At 45.5% G+C, this 17731-nt stretch overlaps 1 protein-coding gene across 1 annotated transcript in view; it reads left to right on the forward strand.

Annotated features, from left to right (window-relative positions):
- Positions 1–17731, forward strand: part of SDAD1 (SDA1 domain containing 1) — a 49494-nt gene that overhangs the window by 6257 nt on the left and 25506 nt on the right. Inside the window, exons 4-10 of the mRNA XM_056568700.1 lie at positions 3149–3259; positions 7498–7569; positions 7660–7760; positions 8558–8615; positions 14423–14494; positions 14954–15055; positions 15443–15512. Coding sequence (XP_056424675.1) covers positions 3149–3259; positions 7498–7569; positions 7660–7760; positions 8558–8615; positions 14423–14494; positions 14954–15055; positions 15443–15512 — 586 coding nt within the window. The remainder of the gene's footprint in view (positions 1–3148; positions 3260–7497; positions 7570–7659; positions 7761–8557; positions 8616–14422; positions 14495–14953; positions 15056–15442; positions 15513–17731) is intronic.

The raw sequence follows: 17731 nt of genomic DNA on the forward strand, positions 1-17731 counted from the left end.
TTCCACAGTGATGGAAGGACTAGCCACCTTCTAATGCACAGACTCTTAGGTTGTTAACACATACCCATGTATGAATATTAATATCTAACTTTTATATATCTAATTTAGATTTTATGGCAAATTGAAGTGTGTATATACATTTGCTTTGCATGTATATTCACGTGTGTTCACTTTTTATTTTGGCACGAGCATGTGCGATTGCGATTTTGGGCCCAAATATTGCGATTTGCGATGCACAAAAAAAAATGGTGAAATGCCCCCCCATTTCATGTCCAATTGCCTCCATTTCACATCTACCTACCCATTTTATGCCCACCGCCTATTTCACATCTCCCCCTTGTCACATTCTCCTCCCCCCCCCTTGTCACATTCTCCTCCCCCCCCTTGTCACATTCTCCTCCCCCCCTTGTCACATTCTCCTCCCCCCCTTGTCACATTCTCCTCCCCCCCCTTGTCACATTCTCCTCCCCCCCCTTGTCACATTCTCCTCCCCCCCCTTGTCACATTCTCCTCCCCCCCCCCCTTGTCACATTCTCCTCCCCCCCCCCCTTGTCACATTCTCCTCCCCCCCCTTGTCACATTCTCCTCCCCCCTTGTCACATTCTCCTCCCCCCCTTGTCACATTCTCCTCCTCCCCCCATGTCACATTCTCCTCCTCCCCCCATGTCACATTCTCCTCCTCCCCCCCATGTCACATTCTCCTCCTCCCCCCTTGTCACATTCTCCTCCTCCCCCCTTGTCACATTCTCCTCCTCCCCCCTTGTCACATTCTCCTCCTCCCCCCTTGTCACATTCTCCTCCTCCCCCCTTGTCACATTCTCCTCCCCCCTTGTCACATTCTCCTCCCCCCTTGTCACATTCTCCTCCTCCCCCCTTGTCACATTCTCCTCCCCCCCTTGTCACATTCTCCTCCCCCCCCTTGTCACATTCTCCTCCCCCCCCCTTGTCACATTCTCCTCCCCCCCCCCCTTGTCACATTCTCCTCCCCCCCCCTTGTCACATTCTCCTCCCCCCCCCCTTGTCACATTCTCCTCCCCCCCTTGTCACATTCTCCTCCCCCCCCCTTGTCACATTCCCCTCCCCCCCTTGTCACATTCCCCTCCCCCCCTTGTCACATTCTCCTGCCCCCCCTTGTCACATTCTCCTGCCCCCCCTGTCACATTCTCCTCCCCCCCCTTGTCACATTCTCCTCCCCCCCTTGTCACATTCTCCTCCTCCCCCCTTGTCACATTCTCCTCCTCCCCCCTTGTCACATTCTCCTCCTCCCCCCTTGTCACATTCTCCTCCTCCCCCCTTGTCACATTCTCCTCCTCCCCCCTTGTCACATTCTCCTCCTCCCCCCCTTGTCACATTCTCCTCCTCCCCCCCTTGTCACATTCTCCTCCTCCCCCCCTTGTCACATTCTCCTCCCCCCCTTGTCACATTCTCCTCCCCCCCTTGTCACATTCTCCTCCCCCCCTTGTCACATTCTCCTCCCCCCCCTTGTCACATTCTCCTCCCCCCCTCTTGTCACATTCTCCTCCCCCCCTCTTGTCACATTCTCCTCCCCCCCTCTTGTCACATTCTCCTCCCCCCCTCTTGTCACATTCTCCTCCCCCCCCCCTTGTCACATTCTCCTCCCCCCCCCCTTGTCACATTCTCCTCCCCCCCCCTTGTCACATTCTCCTCCCCCCCCTTGTCACATTCTCCTCCCCCCCTTGTCACATTCTCCTGCCCCCCCTTGTCACATTCTCCTGCCCCCCCTTGTCACATTCTCCTGCCCCCCCTTGTCACATTCTCCTGCCCCCCCTTGTCACATTCTCCTGCCCCCCCTTGTCACATTCTCCTCCCCCCCCCCTTGTCACATTCTCCTCCCCCCCCCCTTGTCACATTCTCCTGCCCCCCTTGTCACATTCTCCTGCCCCCCTTGTCACATTCTCCTGCCCCCCCCTGTCACATTCTCCTGCCCCCCCCCTTGTCACATTCTCCTGCCCCCCCCCTTGTCACATTCTCCTGCCCCCCCCCTTGTCACATTCTCCTGCCCCCCCCCTTGTCACATTCTCCTGCCCCCCCCCCTTGTCACATTCTCCTGCCCCCCCCCCTTGTCACATTCTCCTGCCCCCCCCCCTTGTCACATTCTCCTGCCCCCCCCCCTTGTCACATTCTCCTGCCCCCCCTTGTCACATTCTCCTGCCCCCCCCCTTGTCACATTCTCCTGCCCCCCCCCTTGTCACATTCTCCTGCCCCCCCCCCCCTAGTCACATTCTCCTGCCCCCCCCCCCTTGTCACATTCTCCTGCCCCCCCCTTGTCACATTCTCCTGCCCCCCCCCTTGTCACATTCTCCTGCCCCCCCCTTGTCACATTCTCCTGCCCCCCCCCGTGTCACATTCTCCTGCCCCCCCCCGTGTCACATTCTCCTCCTGCCCCCCCCCCTTGTCACATTCTCCTCCTCCCCCCCCCCCCCCTTGTCACATTCTCCCGTCCCCCTCCCCTCCTGTCACTTTCTTGTATTCTTGCACTGCAGCAATACACTGGGTTTCCGGGGCGGATTTCAAATCTTCCGCGGGACCCAGGAAACCTAGTGTATTGCTGCAGTACAAGACCTTTCCCCATCAGCCAATCACTGGCTTGACACGTGACACCACTGCGGCCAGTGATTTTCTCCCTGCGCCCTTAGCTCAGTGTTTTTCTAGCAGGGTGCCTCCAGCTGTTGTGAAACTACTACTCCCAGCATACCCAGACAGCCTTTGCCGGTCCGGGCATGATAAGAGTTGTAGTTTTGCAACAACTGGAGGCCCCCTGGTTGGGAAACACTGACTTAAGGGCGCAAAAAGCAAAAATCGCGATTCGATTGCTTTTGCGATAGATCGTGCAGCCCTAGTATGCATTATGTTTTTATTTTTCGCATTGACTTATGTTATGTGTGCTGGCTTTGTCACTTTTCTTGTGCTCTTCCAGGGGGTGTGATTAACAGATTGGCGTGCTGAATTTTATCACTTGCGCAACTGTACTATAGTGACCAGCTGGTGACCACAAAAATCTCTGCTAATGATAACATTCTCGCCAAGTCTTAAGATTGCAAAATTTACATCTAAATGTCATAATTTATTGTTTTTTCTATTACATGTAGTGGTGCTACTATAACATAAGTAACATTTTGTATTCTAGACTTTATGCAAAGCTCTTGTCTTGCTAAGAAACAAGGATTTAATAAGCCCTTCGGTTCTTCTGGAACTTTTCTTTGAACTTTTGAGATGTCATGATAAACTTCTAAGGAAGGTAATACAATTTGTAATGATTTGAATTTTTGAATACAAATGGATTAGTTTGTTTGAAGTCGTACTATGGGTAGGCCATCAATCAGCTGGAGTCCAACACTCCAAATAGCACAGCGCTTGGGCTACCTTCCTCTGTGTTTACTGTACTTTTGGTAGTTTACTTTATTGGGTTACCATTAAGTTCTTTGCACCACTATTTCTGAAAGAACAGCATCTACAACAATGAGAACAGCCTTTTTATGTTTACTGATGCTCGTCCTTGCATGTGCTGTATTTCTAATAGGGTTGTGAAAGGACTGTAGCGTTGTCCCGATCCCTTTCTTGCACCATTGCTACTACAACAGCTGATCAGTGCAAAGCAGCAGAATCGCATTGAAAATAATGGGACTCTGCTGCATGTGGATTTCCCAAGCGGAACGTCCACAGTGTGGATGTACCCTAAAGATGCCCTTGGTGGGCTAAAAGAACAGGTGCAGAGACCAGATTCATAACTGTTGTTCACTGCACCCATGCAGGAGTAGGTTAAGGCTCAGCTGTAATGAATTTTTTGCCCCATAAACTAATCCCAGGTTGACAAAGTGGTTAACAATTACAACTCAGGCTCCCAATGGCTCAGTGCACAATAACATGAGACAAAGAGTGAGCTCACTCATTGCCTCTAGCATTACGCCACTAACTGGGGCCAGTGGGAGCGAGCGCTTGCTATGAAAACTAGCTGCCGGCACTGTAAGCAGACAGGAGGAGAATGGGTTGAATGTTCGCAGCCGCACATAAAGATAAGGGGCCTATGAGCTGGGACCTGTTTGTCAATTACACAACGGTCCCAGCGCTGACATACAGGGGATAGGCGTGGCGGCTGTAATAAAAAGCATTTTTAAGCTTGATCAAAGCTGCTAGAAAGCAGCAAAAGGTATGCCTGAGTTGTAATGGTCAACCACTTTGTCAACCTGGGATTAGTTTATGGGGGAGAAAATGTTGTGACAATTGCGCCTTAATGCTGCTGCTACATAGCATTCATATAACAACCAAGCATCTAGACATCCCATGATCCTACTAGACACTGTAAAAACTGGCATCTATGTTCGATTCAATGTGGATTGTCTGTAGAATGTGGAATGCTGTAACCGTAATACTCATAACAAGATGCAGTATTGCAGGCTGTGAAACAAACATAATCTAATCAGTATACGTGCTTGGGGAATGTTTTTTTTTTTTTTTTTCTCTCATCCTACCGGAACTTTTTTCCTATGGCCATGTTTATGCAGTTTTCTTTATGGATTTTACATGAAATATGTGTACAGTGACCACCCCCTAACCCCCCCCCCCCCCCCCCCCAGACTTACGATGGCCACGACATACGATCATTTCAACATACGATGACCGCTTAGATGGCCATTGCATGTTGAAGGCAACATCAACATACAATGCTTTTGCTGCTGGATAGCCATTTAATTTGCCCCGTGTGCCCCAGCGAGTGTCACTTGAGTGACGCTCCGGACCGTCTTCTTCATGCTTCCCTTCATGGCCGTCACTCTACTTCGTCGTCATCATCATGCGTGGAGACGTGATGATGGCGATGGAGAGCGACGATCCAGGGCGGCGGGGACACATGAGTATAACTTTGTCTATTTTTTGTCTAATTATTATTGCACAGATCCCTCAACATATGATGGATTCAAGTAACAATGGTTCATTTGGAATGAATTACCATTGTATTTTGAGGGACTACTGTATTAATGTTCAACAATGTTCGCACACTGATTTTTCCATCGCAGATTTTAAATCCACATTAAGAAATGGAATCTTTCCATTGAGCAAAAATCTACTGCAAATCAGGATCTAAAATCATATAAAAGGAGATTGGGGGGCTCACACTAATAGATGTGGAAAAAATATTTACCGAGGTTTCTGCGTTACACGTAACCCACGTGTCAATTAGTGGAAGCAGTAAAAGAAATTGATGCAGACCTCAAGGTATATATTTGTATGTGGAATGTGATGTATAATTGTAAGAGTAGGAAATAGTTGGGATAGGACTGGTTGTATATATAACAGTATTTTATTAAATTACACAGAATAGTCCAAGCAGGGCCCTTACTATGGACTAGACAACATACAAATTAATGCAATAATAATATACCATAATATTAGATAAAAAGTAGAAAAAAAATTGTAAATTAATAAAAAATGAAAAAAATTATAGAAAATAATTAGTCCATATAGCAGCCACCTATTGGATAGGAGTTATTAGTCTGTTGCTGACCGAATAGCAGTAGACTTTGGCCATAGCTTTTGGCAGATTAGTATAACGAGTGTTCTGATCGCAATGATTGTAACAGATGGTGTCAGAGTTAGTATCGTAAGTTGCAACAAAAGTTAACAGTTGTAGGTAGATAGATAGTTGTTGGTGCTTCTGCACCACTCACCGCTCCGTATCCCTGAGATGGTAGCCCCTGATGTGCTGGGCTCCGTGGCACGGACTGGCTCTGCTCGACGGCTGGCCCGGTGCGTCTGTGCGGTAAAGTCTCAGGGTTCCTCCGATGGTGTGGAGAGTTTTGCGGAAAGCAGCTTTGGTGAGTGTACGCAGGCAGTGATGATCCAAATACCATGTATGGACGGCGTTCACTTGGTGGAGTGAGCACTTCCTGATTCGTTTCAAACAGTGGTCCCTATTGCAGGGGGGTTCCAGCTTGAATTGGATCCTATAGGTGGTCAATATGGTAGGGTAGAGTGCTAGACGCGTTTCGAGGAGACCCCTTTTTCAATAGCTATAGCCGCCGAGCAGAGCCAGTCCGTGCCACAGAGCCCAGCACATCAGGGGCTACCATCTCAGGGATACGGAGCGGTGAGTGGTGCAGAAGCACCAACAACTATCTATCTACCTACAACTATTAACTTTTGTTGCAGCTTACGATACTAACTCTGACACCATCTGTTACAATCATTGCGATCAGAACACTCGTTATACTAATCTGCCAAAAGCTATGGCCAAAGTCTACTGCTATTCGGTCAGCAACAGACTAATAGCTCCTATCTAATAGGTGGCTGCTATATGGACTAATTATTTTTACTATCAATTATTTTCTATAATTATATTTTTTTTATTAATTAACTTTTTTTTCTACTTTTTATCTAATATTATGGTATATTATCATTGCATTAATTTGTATGTTGTCTAGTCCATAGCAAGGGCCCTGCTTGGACTATTCTGTGTAATTTAATAAAATACTGTTATACAGAAGTCCCTCGAGTTACAATATTAATTGGTTCCATACCATTGTATGTTGAGACCATAACTCTATGGAAACCTGGTAATTGGTTCTGAAGCCCCAAAATGTCATCCAAAAATAGAAAAATGTGAGGATTAAAGAAAAGTAAGTAGATAACTAATATAGATGAAGCAAGTCCTTACACTGTCTCTTTCAGTGTTTCCCAATGAGGGTGCCTCCAGCTGTTGCAAAACTACAACTCCCAGCATGCCCGGACAGCCAAAGGCTGTCCGGGCATGCTGGGAGTTGTAGTTTTGCAACAGCTGGAGGCACCCTCATTGGGAAACACTGGTCTATGTAGAGGACAAGAGCTTCTTCAGGGTCCTGTACAGTACACGAAATGTCCTTAAAAAAAAAAAAAAAAGTAAAATGGAGCCGCCCTTACTTGGTGTCCAAAGGAGCAGCTAACCATGGCATAGGTTAAAAGTAGTACAGAACATGTACTACCTCCCTGTACTGTAGGGGGCGCTACCAGACACCAGTCAGTGCATGCACTTTAGGGATACAGGGGTTTTATCAGTGAATGCCCATTCTGATTGGTCGGTTCTTCCAGCCATTGACGTTTTGCAGATTCCATAGCATTGTATGTTGAGTCTGGTTTCAAGTTACAATGGTCCAGAAAAGACCATTGTATGTTGAAACTATTGTATGTTGAGGCCATTGTAAGTTGAGGGATCACTGTATATACAACCAGTCCTATCCCAACTATTTCCTACTCTTACAATTATACACCACATTTCACATACAAATATATACCTTGAGGTCTGCATCCATTTCTTTTACAGGATCTAAAATCAGCACATTTTCATTTGGATTTTCCTTAAAAACTTGTCAGATTTTGTCAAATAACCTCCATATGAACATACCTTCAGGCTTTTACAGGGAAGATGGCCACATCTAACCTATTTTGCTAAATAAAATAAAATAATATTGAAGACTGCGACTAATCTGTATCACTTATTCATTATAGACTTTATATACTCACATTGTGACAGACATCAAGAATATAAATGCGAAGCATAAAAACAACAAAGTGAACACAGTAAGTGCCTTCTCTAATTTATCTGTATTAAGAATAGTGTGAGATAAGCGTGTAAGACTTTTTTTTTTTTTTTTTTTTTTTGTTTAATAGACGCTACAGAACTTTATGTATACAATGCTTAGAGACAGCAATGCAATTGCAGCTAAGATATCATTGGATGTCATGATAGAGCTATATAGAAGGAATATCTGGTAAGTAATTCTGACAGGTGTATTTTCCTTTCCTTTTGTGCTTGGTTCAGTGAGACACTTTTAGCTGAAATTCAGTCTTCAGTTCTGGCCTGTTCTTTTGCATTTGCTATTTTTTTCCAACATGTCATTGTGCCTCGTCACATACATTTCAATGACAATTTCTACAAACAACTAAAAGCATTTTGGAGAAATGGTTATTGTGAAAGTGTGTGATCCTCTGAGGCTTTGCAGACTTTTTCTATTGTGGCCAATACAGAGTGATGAGGGGGGCCGTCAAGTACTGCCACAGATTCTTTATAACTTTCCTCCACTGTGGCCAAATGATGAGGATTCTGAAAACAGGATCTATCTTTTAATTCAGAAGTCAAAAAGTGTATGAAAATTGGCTTTCTGTACCAGACAAACCCTTTCAATGTCTCAATGAGATTTTTTTCACATCCAGTTTTGCAGCGTGATTTTAACTTTCTGTGACAACCAACACCTGTGCCCATGACACCCCAGTATGTCATAATACAGGAAGTACCCACTAATCAGGCCATTTTATGATGGCAATGTATGGGAAGCGATTGGGTTTTGCCACCATGGACACAGATTCGAACCCCCTGCAATATCAAGCAGTGGACTCTAAAGCTCACATTGTAGATGGAGCAGCAGTGCACAGACTCAACCACCTTTCATTGTCTGTGGGAATGCTCTGGCCATGATAGCAAAACCAAAACTTTCAATAATTTGTTACAAATATTTAATGTTCTAGCACAAATGCAGTGCTAAATAACTTTGACTTGCTTGTTTCTCAGGAATGATGCTAAAACAGTCAACGTTATAACAACTGCCTGTTTTTCTAAAGTCACTAAGGTAAGGTCTCTAACAATGAATCTTCATTTTTTACTTCTTTGGTTTATGTTTCTGATCAATTTTTGTAATTTAGCAATTTGAGCCTCACCACCTGAATTTTACCACTTAACTTTTAAGCAGTACAAACAAGAAAAAAAACAGCTCTTCAGGCGGGTACCCCAAGAGCACCCAATTATGAAAGAAAAGCAGCTCAGTTGCATACAAGTATAAAATAACCAACAAATAGACATCACATAAGCAGAGTCTTTGAGCAGAACTAAAAGTGTGGGCCAAATGCGTGACCCCCGGAGTTCAATTGCCCAGCAAACAAGACACAGACAACCGCACACACACACACACACCGAGCAGACCCTAGGAGACTCCCTCCTCCCTGCCATAAGGGAACCTAAACAGGACCAATGTTAAACCGGGTCACCCAACTTCTCCGGTGGGTCAGTGGACGCCTCTAGCATCAACCAGGGAATCCAAACCTTATCTAATTTTTAAGGGCACTTATAACGTAAATACAGGGTATGGTACAACGGGACTTATTGATCTTGTTAATCCATCTCGTGATAGGATGGGCAGCAGTGTCCTTTCGTGCCATAATAATCACCTTACGAGCACAAAACAGGAGAATGCGCCTATGAGAGCCTGACTCCAGACCATTAATCAACCCCAACAGACATGCCTCAGGAGACAAAACAAAGGGAAACTCGAGATGATGATCTGCCAAGAACTGCATCACTGCTCTACAGAACGGAACAACACACGAGCAACTCCACACAGCATGTACAAACATCCCCCTTTCCCTCGCACAGCCAAAACCGATACCGAGGGAGAGACACCAATATGCTTGAGCTTTACAGGAGTGTAATAAAGGCGTAAAATGAAACAAGACTGAATAAGCATATCCCTGGCACTAACAACCGTGACATATGTCAAAGCAACCTCCTCATTGCATCTCCGAGAGATCAGGGATATCCTCCACTCATTTCATGTAGGCCAAAGCATATAGGCCAGGGCATATGCCTTTGGCTTGGAGAGGTCAGTGGCTCGCAGGAGGAACTCCGCCTCAGTAAATATTGGGGCCACATCCAGGGAGCCAAACTGTGCAAGGACGGTATGTCTCAACTGGAGATAACGAAAGTGGGCATCCCTAGGAACATTAAAACGGTCCTGCATATCTGCAATTGAAGGGAATCCACAAGCTCTCCCCAAACAAATAGCAAGCAAATGTGACCCCTTGGGTGCTCCAAAATTCGTCCGCCTCCAACTCCCGCAGGTGAACCAAATGGGGATTCCACCACAGAGGTGCTCAAGGAGATACAGCTGGTTGTGAAAAGTGCCCTGATCCCTCCAACCAAACCTTTGCCACTGTCTTGATAGGAGCTAACAAAGAAGAAAAAGGAGTGTACCTGTACAATGCATTGGTCAAAGTCTCATACAAACCCATGAGGGCACCAGCAAGAGCCGTAGACACATTGGAGAGATCTAGGTTGATACACCGGGCCGCATACACCAGCTGGAAAGCTAGAAAATAATTATGCATGTTAGGAGCTGCTAAGCCACCCCACTGTTTTGGCGCCTGGAGTAGCACCTGGCCCAATCTCGGAGGCTTACCCTGCCGATAGAAGGATCTCAGAATACCATTCAATTTAAGGAAATATAGTTTTGGAAGGATAATCGGTGAAAGATTAAAAACATATAGAAATTTGGGGCGATATATCATCATAAAAATATTCACTCTACTCACTAAGGGTAAGGAGACCACGACTATACCTGGACTGTCGTACTAGTCAGGAGAGGCTCCAGATTCAAGGGGAAGAACTCCGGCAAAGAGGGCGACGCCTCCACTCCCAGTTACCTAAACCGAGACATTACCTGAAGGCCACTAGATAGAGTAGGCAGCAGAACTAGAAACAGTCCAGTTGACCCGCAGGCCCAAAAGGGTGCCAAACCGAGCAAGTAGATCAACCAGTGCATTCAGAGAGCCATCAACATCTGCCAATTAAACTAGGGTTTCATTGGGATACATAGAAACGTTCTCCACTAGGGATCCGCTACGTAAACCATGAATTGACGGGGAAGCACTGATGGCCACTGCCAGTGGCTCCACAGCCAGAGCAAATAGGGGGCAACCGTGCCGTGTACCCCTTCCCAGAGGGAAGGGATCAGACACCTCAAGATTTGTGCGAATACGGGCCCTGGGGCGATTATAAAGGAGGCAAACCCAAATTCTAAAGTTAGATCTGAACTGGAGGACACACAAGAGACACCAAATAAAGTGCCATTCCACACAGTCGAAAGCCTTATAAATATCAAGATTGACAACATAGCCCAAAGAAGCGTCCTCCTCCACTGCAGAGATAGTAAGCTGGAGTCTTTTAACATTAATATCAGTAGCCCTCCCTGGCATAAAGCCCATCTGGTCAGGATGAACGACCGAGAAATAACCCCCCCCCCCCCCCCCCCCCAAAGTCTATTGGCCAGAATCATTTCCATAATTTTGGTATCCACATTAAGAAGAGATATGGGCCAAGAAGAGTCTGGCAAAGTCGGGTCCTTTTCTGGCTTAACCCCTTAAGGACTCAGGGTTTTTCCGTTTTTGCGCTTTCGTTTTTTCCTCCTTACCTTTTTAAAAATCATAACCCTTTCAATTTTCCACCTAAAAATCCATATTATGGCTTATTTTTTGCGTCGCCAATTCTACTTTGCAGTGACATTAGTCATTTTACCCAAAAATGCACGGCGAAACGAAAAAAAAAATCATTGGGAGACAAAATCGAAAAAAAAAACGCCATTTTGTAACTTTTGGGGGCTTCCGTTTCTACGCAGTTCATATTTCGGTAAAAATGACACCTTATCATTATTCTGTAGGTCCATACGGTTAAAATGATACCCTACTTATATAGGTTTGATTTTGTCGCACTTCTGGAAAAAATCATAACTACATGCAGGAAAATTTATACGTTTAAAAATGTCGTATTCTGACCCCTATAACTTTTTTTATTTTTCCACGTACAGGGCGGTATGAGGACTAATTTTTTGCGCCGTGATCTGAAGTTTTTATCGGTTGGATTTTTGTTTTGATCGGACTTTTTTATCACTTTTTATTCATTTTTTAATGGTATAAAAAGTGACCAAAATACGCTTTTTTTGACTTTGGAATTTTTTGGCGTGTACGCCATTGACCGTGCGGTTTAATTAAAATATTTTTATAGTTCGGACATTTACGCACGCGGCGATACCACATATGTTTATTTTTTTTTTTTTTACACTTTTATTTTTTTTATGGGAAAAGGGGGGTGATTCAAACTTTTATTAGGGAAGGGGTTAAATGACCTTTAACACTTTTAAAAAAAAATTTTTTTGCAGTGTTATAGGTCCCATATAACACTGCACACGCTAATCTTCTACACAGATCACAGGCGTGTATTAACACGCCTGTGATCAGTGTTATCGGTGCTTGACTGCTCCTGCCTGGATCTCAGGCACAGAGCAGTCATTCGCCGATCGGACACCGAGGAGGCAGGTAAGGGCCCTCCCGGTGTCCGGTCAGCTTTTCGGGATGCCGCGATTTCACCACGGCGGTCCCGAACAGCCCGACTGAGCAGCCGGGTCACTTTCACTTTAGAAGCGGCGGTCGGCGATGTGTGGTATTAGCCGCGGGTCCCGGCCGTTGATGAGCGCCGGGACCGACGCGATATGATGTGGGATTGCGGCGCGATCCCGCTTCATATCGCGGGAGCCGGCGCAGGACGTAAATATACGTCCTGCGTCGTTAAGGGGTTAAGAAGGACTACAATTAAAGTTTCCCTCATAGTCAGGGAGAGCCCCAGATTCAGAGGCTGCCCGATAGAGGTTCAACAGAATAGGGACCAGCTTCTCCTCGTTCATGCTGTACCAGTCACCTACCATACCGTTCAAACCTGGTGTCTTACCCGAAAGCAATTCTTTAATCACCAATGACACTTCCTCAGCTGAAAAGAGGGCCTCCAAGGCCAACGACTGAAGCAGGGTAAGGGGCAAAGCCTTCAAGAAGGAATAGATGTCCTCCGGGACAGAGGAAGAGGTTGAGGAATACACGGGCAAAGCCCAGAACACCCCATTAATGTGAACTGGCTCAGACCGAAGAGCCCCATCCATACTACGTATACATGGAATAGAAGCCACCAGATAAATCTCCTTCTGGGCAAATCCATTTCTTGATCACTGAAGCCTCGTGCAAGTGTCTGGCTCGGAAGTTGCCACAAAATTTAAACACCTTGAGCCATCTTCAAATGTACGCTTTAGGGTTTACAGCTTAGGGGGTGTTGCCTAAAAGCATAGCACTATAAGCTATGTTATTTCTGTAACGCCTCAGCAACTATAGAAGCTCTGTGCTAAGCTGTTTGCACAGCTATCATTAATTTCTGTGGGAGTTACTTCACGTCGAAACGGCCTGAAATGCTGTTTTTGGCCTTCTTACCACCTCACCCTCCACAAGCAGGCCATTCGGGACTCTCATTCTTTATGTTAGTTTGACCTCTAGGACCCATAGCTATCAGACATTTATGGAGTATCCTGTGGATATGCGACAAATATTAAGAAATTTGGACCTATTTCGAAAAAGAAAAATGAAGTTGAAATGGTGACCTTTACATAGTCAACATTACTTCTACCTATGTAAAGGTTTTGCAAGTGACGGCTGTATACTTTATATATGGTAGTGTCTGTTTATTAAGTGATTTCTTAGGTTATTTAAAAGCTATATTAGTCAAATCATGGTGTCATAGCTTCCTCTGCTGTCCTATGTTCAGTATAAACATTGTAAAATAAACCCAAATGCAATACAAGGGTTCCTCCATTGGTTGGATATTTTAGGCACAGCACGAGTGGCCATTGCTAGTGCTGCATTAATCGTAATTGCAAGCTGGATTGGGACTTGCTGCTTTAAGCCGTGGCATAATTGCAGGGTGCATCTGGACTTGTTGATGCAAATGTGGCTGTAACTGGCAGCGGTGGGCTGATAAACCGGGGGGTTAGAGAAGGTATTTTTATAATAAATATAGGTGATAGATGGACGTGGTCAGGATTAGGTACTGAGTAACATTTTTTTTTTCCGGCTCCGACAGGTACGCTTTAAATTACCGTATATACTCGATTTTTCGTGCTGAAAACACCCCCCTCTGCTTATACTCGAGTGAACTCTCCGCCCTCAGTGGTCTTCAACCTGCGGACCTCCCAGATTTTTCAAAACTACAACTCCCAGCAAGCCCAGGCAGCCATCGGCTGTCCGGGCTTGCTGTGAGTTGTAGTTTTGAAACCTCTGGAGGTCCGCATGTTGAAGACCACTGCGGCCTTCGACATCATCCAGCCCCCCCACCCTCTCACCCCCTTTTAGTTTTGTACTCACCTCCGCTCGGGGATGACAAGGGGATGATGAAGGGGAGGGTGTGGGATGATGACAAGGGGATGATGAAGGGGGTGTGGGATGATGATGATGGGGGGGGGGGGGGTGGGATGATAAGGGAATGATGACAGGCGGTGATGATGAAGGGAGGATGATGACAGGGTGATGATGATGAGGGTGGTAATGACGGGGGTCTGGATGATGACAGGGGGGATGATGTATTTCCCACCCTAGGCTTATAGTCGAGTCAATAACTTTTCCTGGGATTTTGGGGTGAAATTAGGGGCCTCGGCTTATATTCGGTCGGCTTATACTCGAGTATATACGGTAATAAGGGGGGAAAAAAGGGAAAATAAATATTAATCTTTATCTGGTTGTAATTAATAAAAATCTAGATAATACAATCAATTTAATTCGTTTGATTTCTTCCCAGATGCTGGTTGCTGCCTTGCAATTCTTTCTAGGAAAGAATGATGAAAAGAAAGACAGTGACTCCGAGTCAGAGGTAAGTCCTGTCAGGATAGAAGTTTGAGGGTGTGTTCACACGTTCGGGTTAATAGCCACTATTGAATGTCAAACCAGGAGCAGATTATGAATGGTGGGCATATATAATGGAAGGACTAAGGGGGAGATTTAACAGAAATGGCCCATACCAACCAGTCAGACCGCTGCTTTCATTTTTCAGAGGCCTTAATTTAAAATCCAGTCCTGGCCTTGTATTCAATAATTGCAATTAAAACCACAACATGTGAACGCTCTTAGGCTGTGTTTACATGTTGGGGTTTACTGCGATTTTTCCTTAATCACTTAAAAAGAAAATTGTGCTATTTGATTATAATTTGGAAATTGGCAGTAAAATAGTGCACTTTTTGCTACAATAAAAAAAAAAAAAACTGCAAAACCTTTGCAGCCTTACAGCTTTGTGCTTAATTCAGGTAAAATTAGTTCCTATTTTTTATTAAAGGATGAAGGACCAACTGCAAGAGACTTAATGGTGAGGTACTCCACTGGGAAAAAGAATACAAAGAACAAGAAGAAACTGGAGAAAGCCATGAAAGTCTTAAAGGTGCACATAGATATTTTATGATCAGAAATGTTACCAGTTACTAGATCAACTATCTTGTTTGTTGATAAATGGCTCCCACAAGTATTATCATCTTTATATGAATCACCATTAAAGATAAACTGATAGCTGTTAACCCAATATACTGGCATATAGTGCGGGTGAAGAGCTTTAAAATGAAGGGTCACTTACACTTATTGGTGGTGTTGGTGTAGAGTTCTGTCCTTTCATGCTTTTATTCATATTGTGCTCCAGCACGCATTGGAGGTGGGAAGTTTGCATGCCCAGGTCCCCTGCCTCATCAATATTCACTCCCAGGCCCACCCCCTTCCATGACAGGATGATCAAGTATTTATTTACTTTTTATCACATTTTGTCTGAATTTCACAGAAACATAAAAAGAAGAAAAGGCCAGAAGTATTTAACTTTTCAGCAATTCATCTGGTGCATGACCCCCAAGGTAAATATACTTTTAACTAATACTACAAAAGTAATAGATTGAAAACAATTCATGTTTTTTGGTTACATACCATCCTATGAGCCCACAATTGTCATTATTCAGGATCACAATGTGCAGGTGGAAACTTACTGTACATAGATTGAACAACTTAATGTAGAAAATATAAAAAAAAATATTGTTTAAAAATTCACTCCAAATAGTCCATTAATATATCATTATTTTCATTGCGCCTATCCTGTCTAAATATAAAAATGATTTCACCCTCCCATTTATTTTCTCACAATACTGTTTATCCCCTTAAGGGTACTGCCCATTTTGGCCTTAAGAACACAGACAGTTTTATTTTTGTGTTTTTCGTTTTTTCCTCCTTGCTTTCTAAAATCGCAATGTTTTTTTTAATTTCGCTCTTCTTTGGGGGAGACAGATACTGATGAGTATATGCTCTTGCCACTAGGAGGCGCTGACACTAAAAAAGAAAAAAGTCAGCTCCTCCCTGGTAGGATATACCCACCCACTGAAAATGAGGTAATAAGTTTTAGCTAGTGACAGTAGGAGGCAAGACACAGGTCTGGTGCTCTCCAGACCTGATCTTTTTATTTTGTTGTTTTCTTGTTAAAGGGGTACTCAGGCCCTAAGACATCTTATCCCCTTTCCAAAGGATAGGGGATAAGATGCCTGATCGTGGGGGTCCTGCTGTTGCGATGGTCCCCAGTGGCGGGACCCCCATGATCAGGCATCTTATCCCCTCTCCTTTGGATAGGGAATAAGATGTCTTAGGGCTGGAGTACCCATTTAAGTAACTGGTTTAGTTAGGTTCTTTTTCCTTTTTGTTATTTTTCTAGGTTGGGCGACAGGAGCTGGGCGCTCCCTGATCTCCCACATGCAACTAAGGGGCATGGAACATAGAGTATGGGCCGTCAACCTCTTCTCGCCAACGGCCAGCGCCTAGAGATGTGCTCTTGGTCCAGGTCCCCCACTGCCCCTGCTTGCCTATCTATGGCAGCCTTGCATGATGCAGCGTGGCCATAAGCTGGCAGAAGACTTCAGGGTGAGTATAGCCAAGAGCCAGGTAGGTATGTGGCAGTGATACTACCCATGGCTCCTGGGCCGTCCCACCCTCCCCCATGCAACAAAGGGGCACAGTGATCACCTATCTGTGCTGTGGTCACCTTATCGCCACTGACCTGCACCTGGAGGTGTACCCTATCGATGTCAGCCAAACCGTTGTCTGCACGGTTTCCGCCGCCATTGGCCTCCCATCACTGGGCTGCCTCATGTATGGCATGTGTGAGGAATCTGGAAGGGTGTCCCCGAAGGTACGAAGGGCTGAATGCCAGTCTTTGGTCTGCATGATCTCCTACACCACCAGACTGCACTTTAGCTTAGCGTACTCCAGTTCCCTACCTTCGGTGGGAAGGCTCAATTGAGTTACCCAGCGGATTCAGGGATGTTCTACCAGACAGGCAGGCTGTCATCCGCATGGTTTACTACATCGTCGAGTCCTACTATGCACTTCCTGCACCACGGCGGAAGTTCAGGTACCCCACTACCAAGGTGAGGCTCCATGTAAGTGACCCAGTGTGGTCCATGGGCCCCATACAATGCTCCACATTGTGGTTTGCAGGGTTCCCTACCCTACCAGGTCCCTCACCACATGCCTGCCGCTCTCGTGGCTGAAGGCTGGTAACCCACTTAGGTGTGTGGTACTGAACTCAGTGACCTGGTATGTTCCATGGCTATACGAATTAGACAGCCTGTGTCTGCATGATTTTTCTGATCCACCAGGTCACCCACCCTGTACCTGCTGCTTCCCCGGCTGGTGTCCAGTGCCCCACTTCTCTGTGGGGTCCCATAAGAGTGACTCTGTGGTTCATTGGAACTTATACCAGTGGGTCAAACTGTCTGCATGTTTTCCGGCACCGCATGCATCTTCCTCTCTTGTGTTTGCGACTGCGGCAGTCCTGGAGTGTAGCACCATTGGATGATAGGGTATGGACATTTCCTGTAAGTTCAATAGACCTTCGCAGAACCAGCAGCCATCTTTGTTCCCTTCTTGGGCGCGACGTTGATCTGCTGAGAACTTGGTGATAGTGTGCCATTTGGTGCTAGGCCTGTTTTCCATACTGCAGGACATGTGCTAGGGTTTCTGAGGTTGCTATGTTCGCCCAGTGTTTTCACCCAGCGCAACAGGGCGGTGTTTGCATGCTCCTTCAGTACCT

This window comes from Hyla sarda, chromosome 1, assembly GCF_029499605.1.
Source record: "Hyla sarda isolate aHylSar1 chromosome 1, aHylSar1.hap1, whole genome shotgun sequence".
In the NCBI taxonomy this organism is placed as follows: Eukaryota; Metazoa; Chordata; class Amphibia; order Anura; family Hylidae; genus Hyla; species Hyla sarda.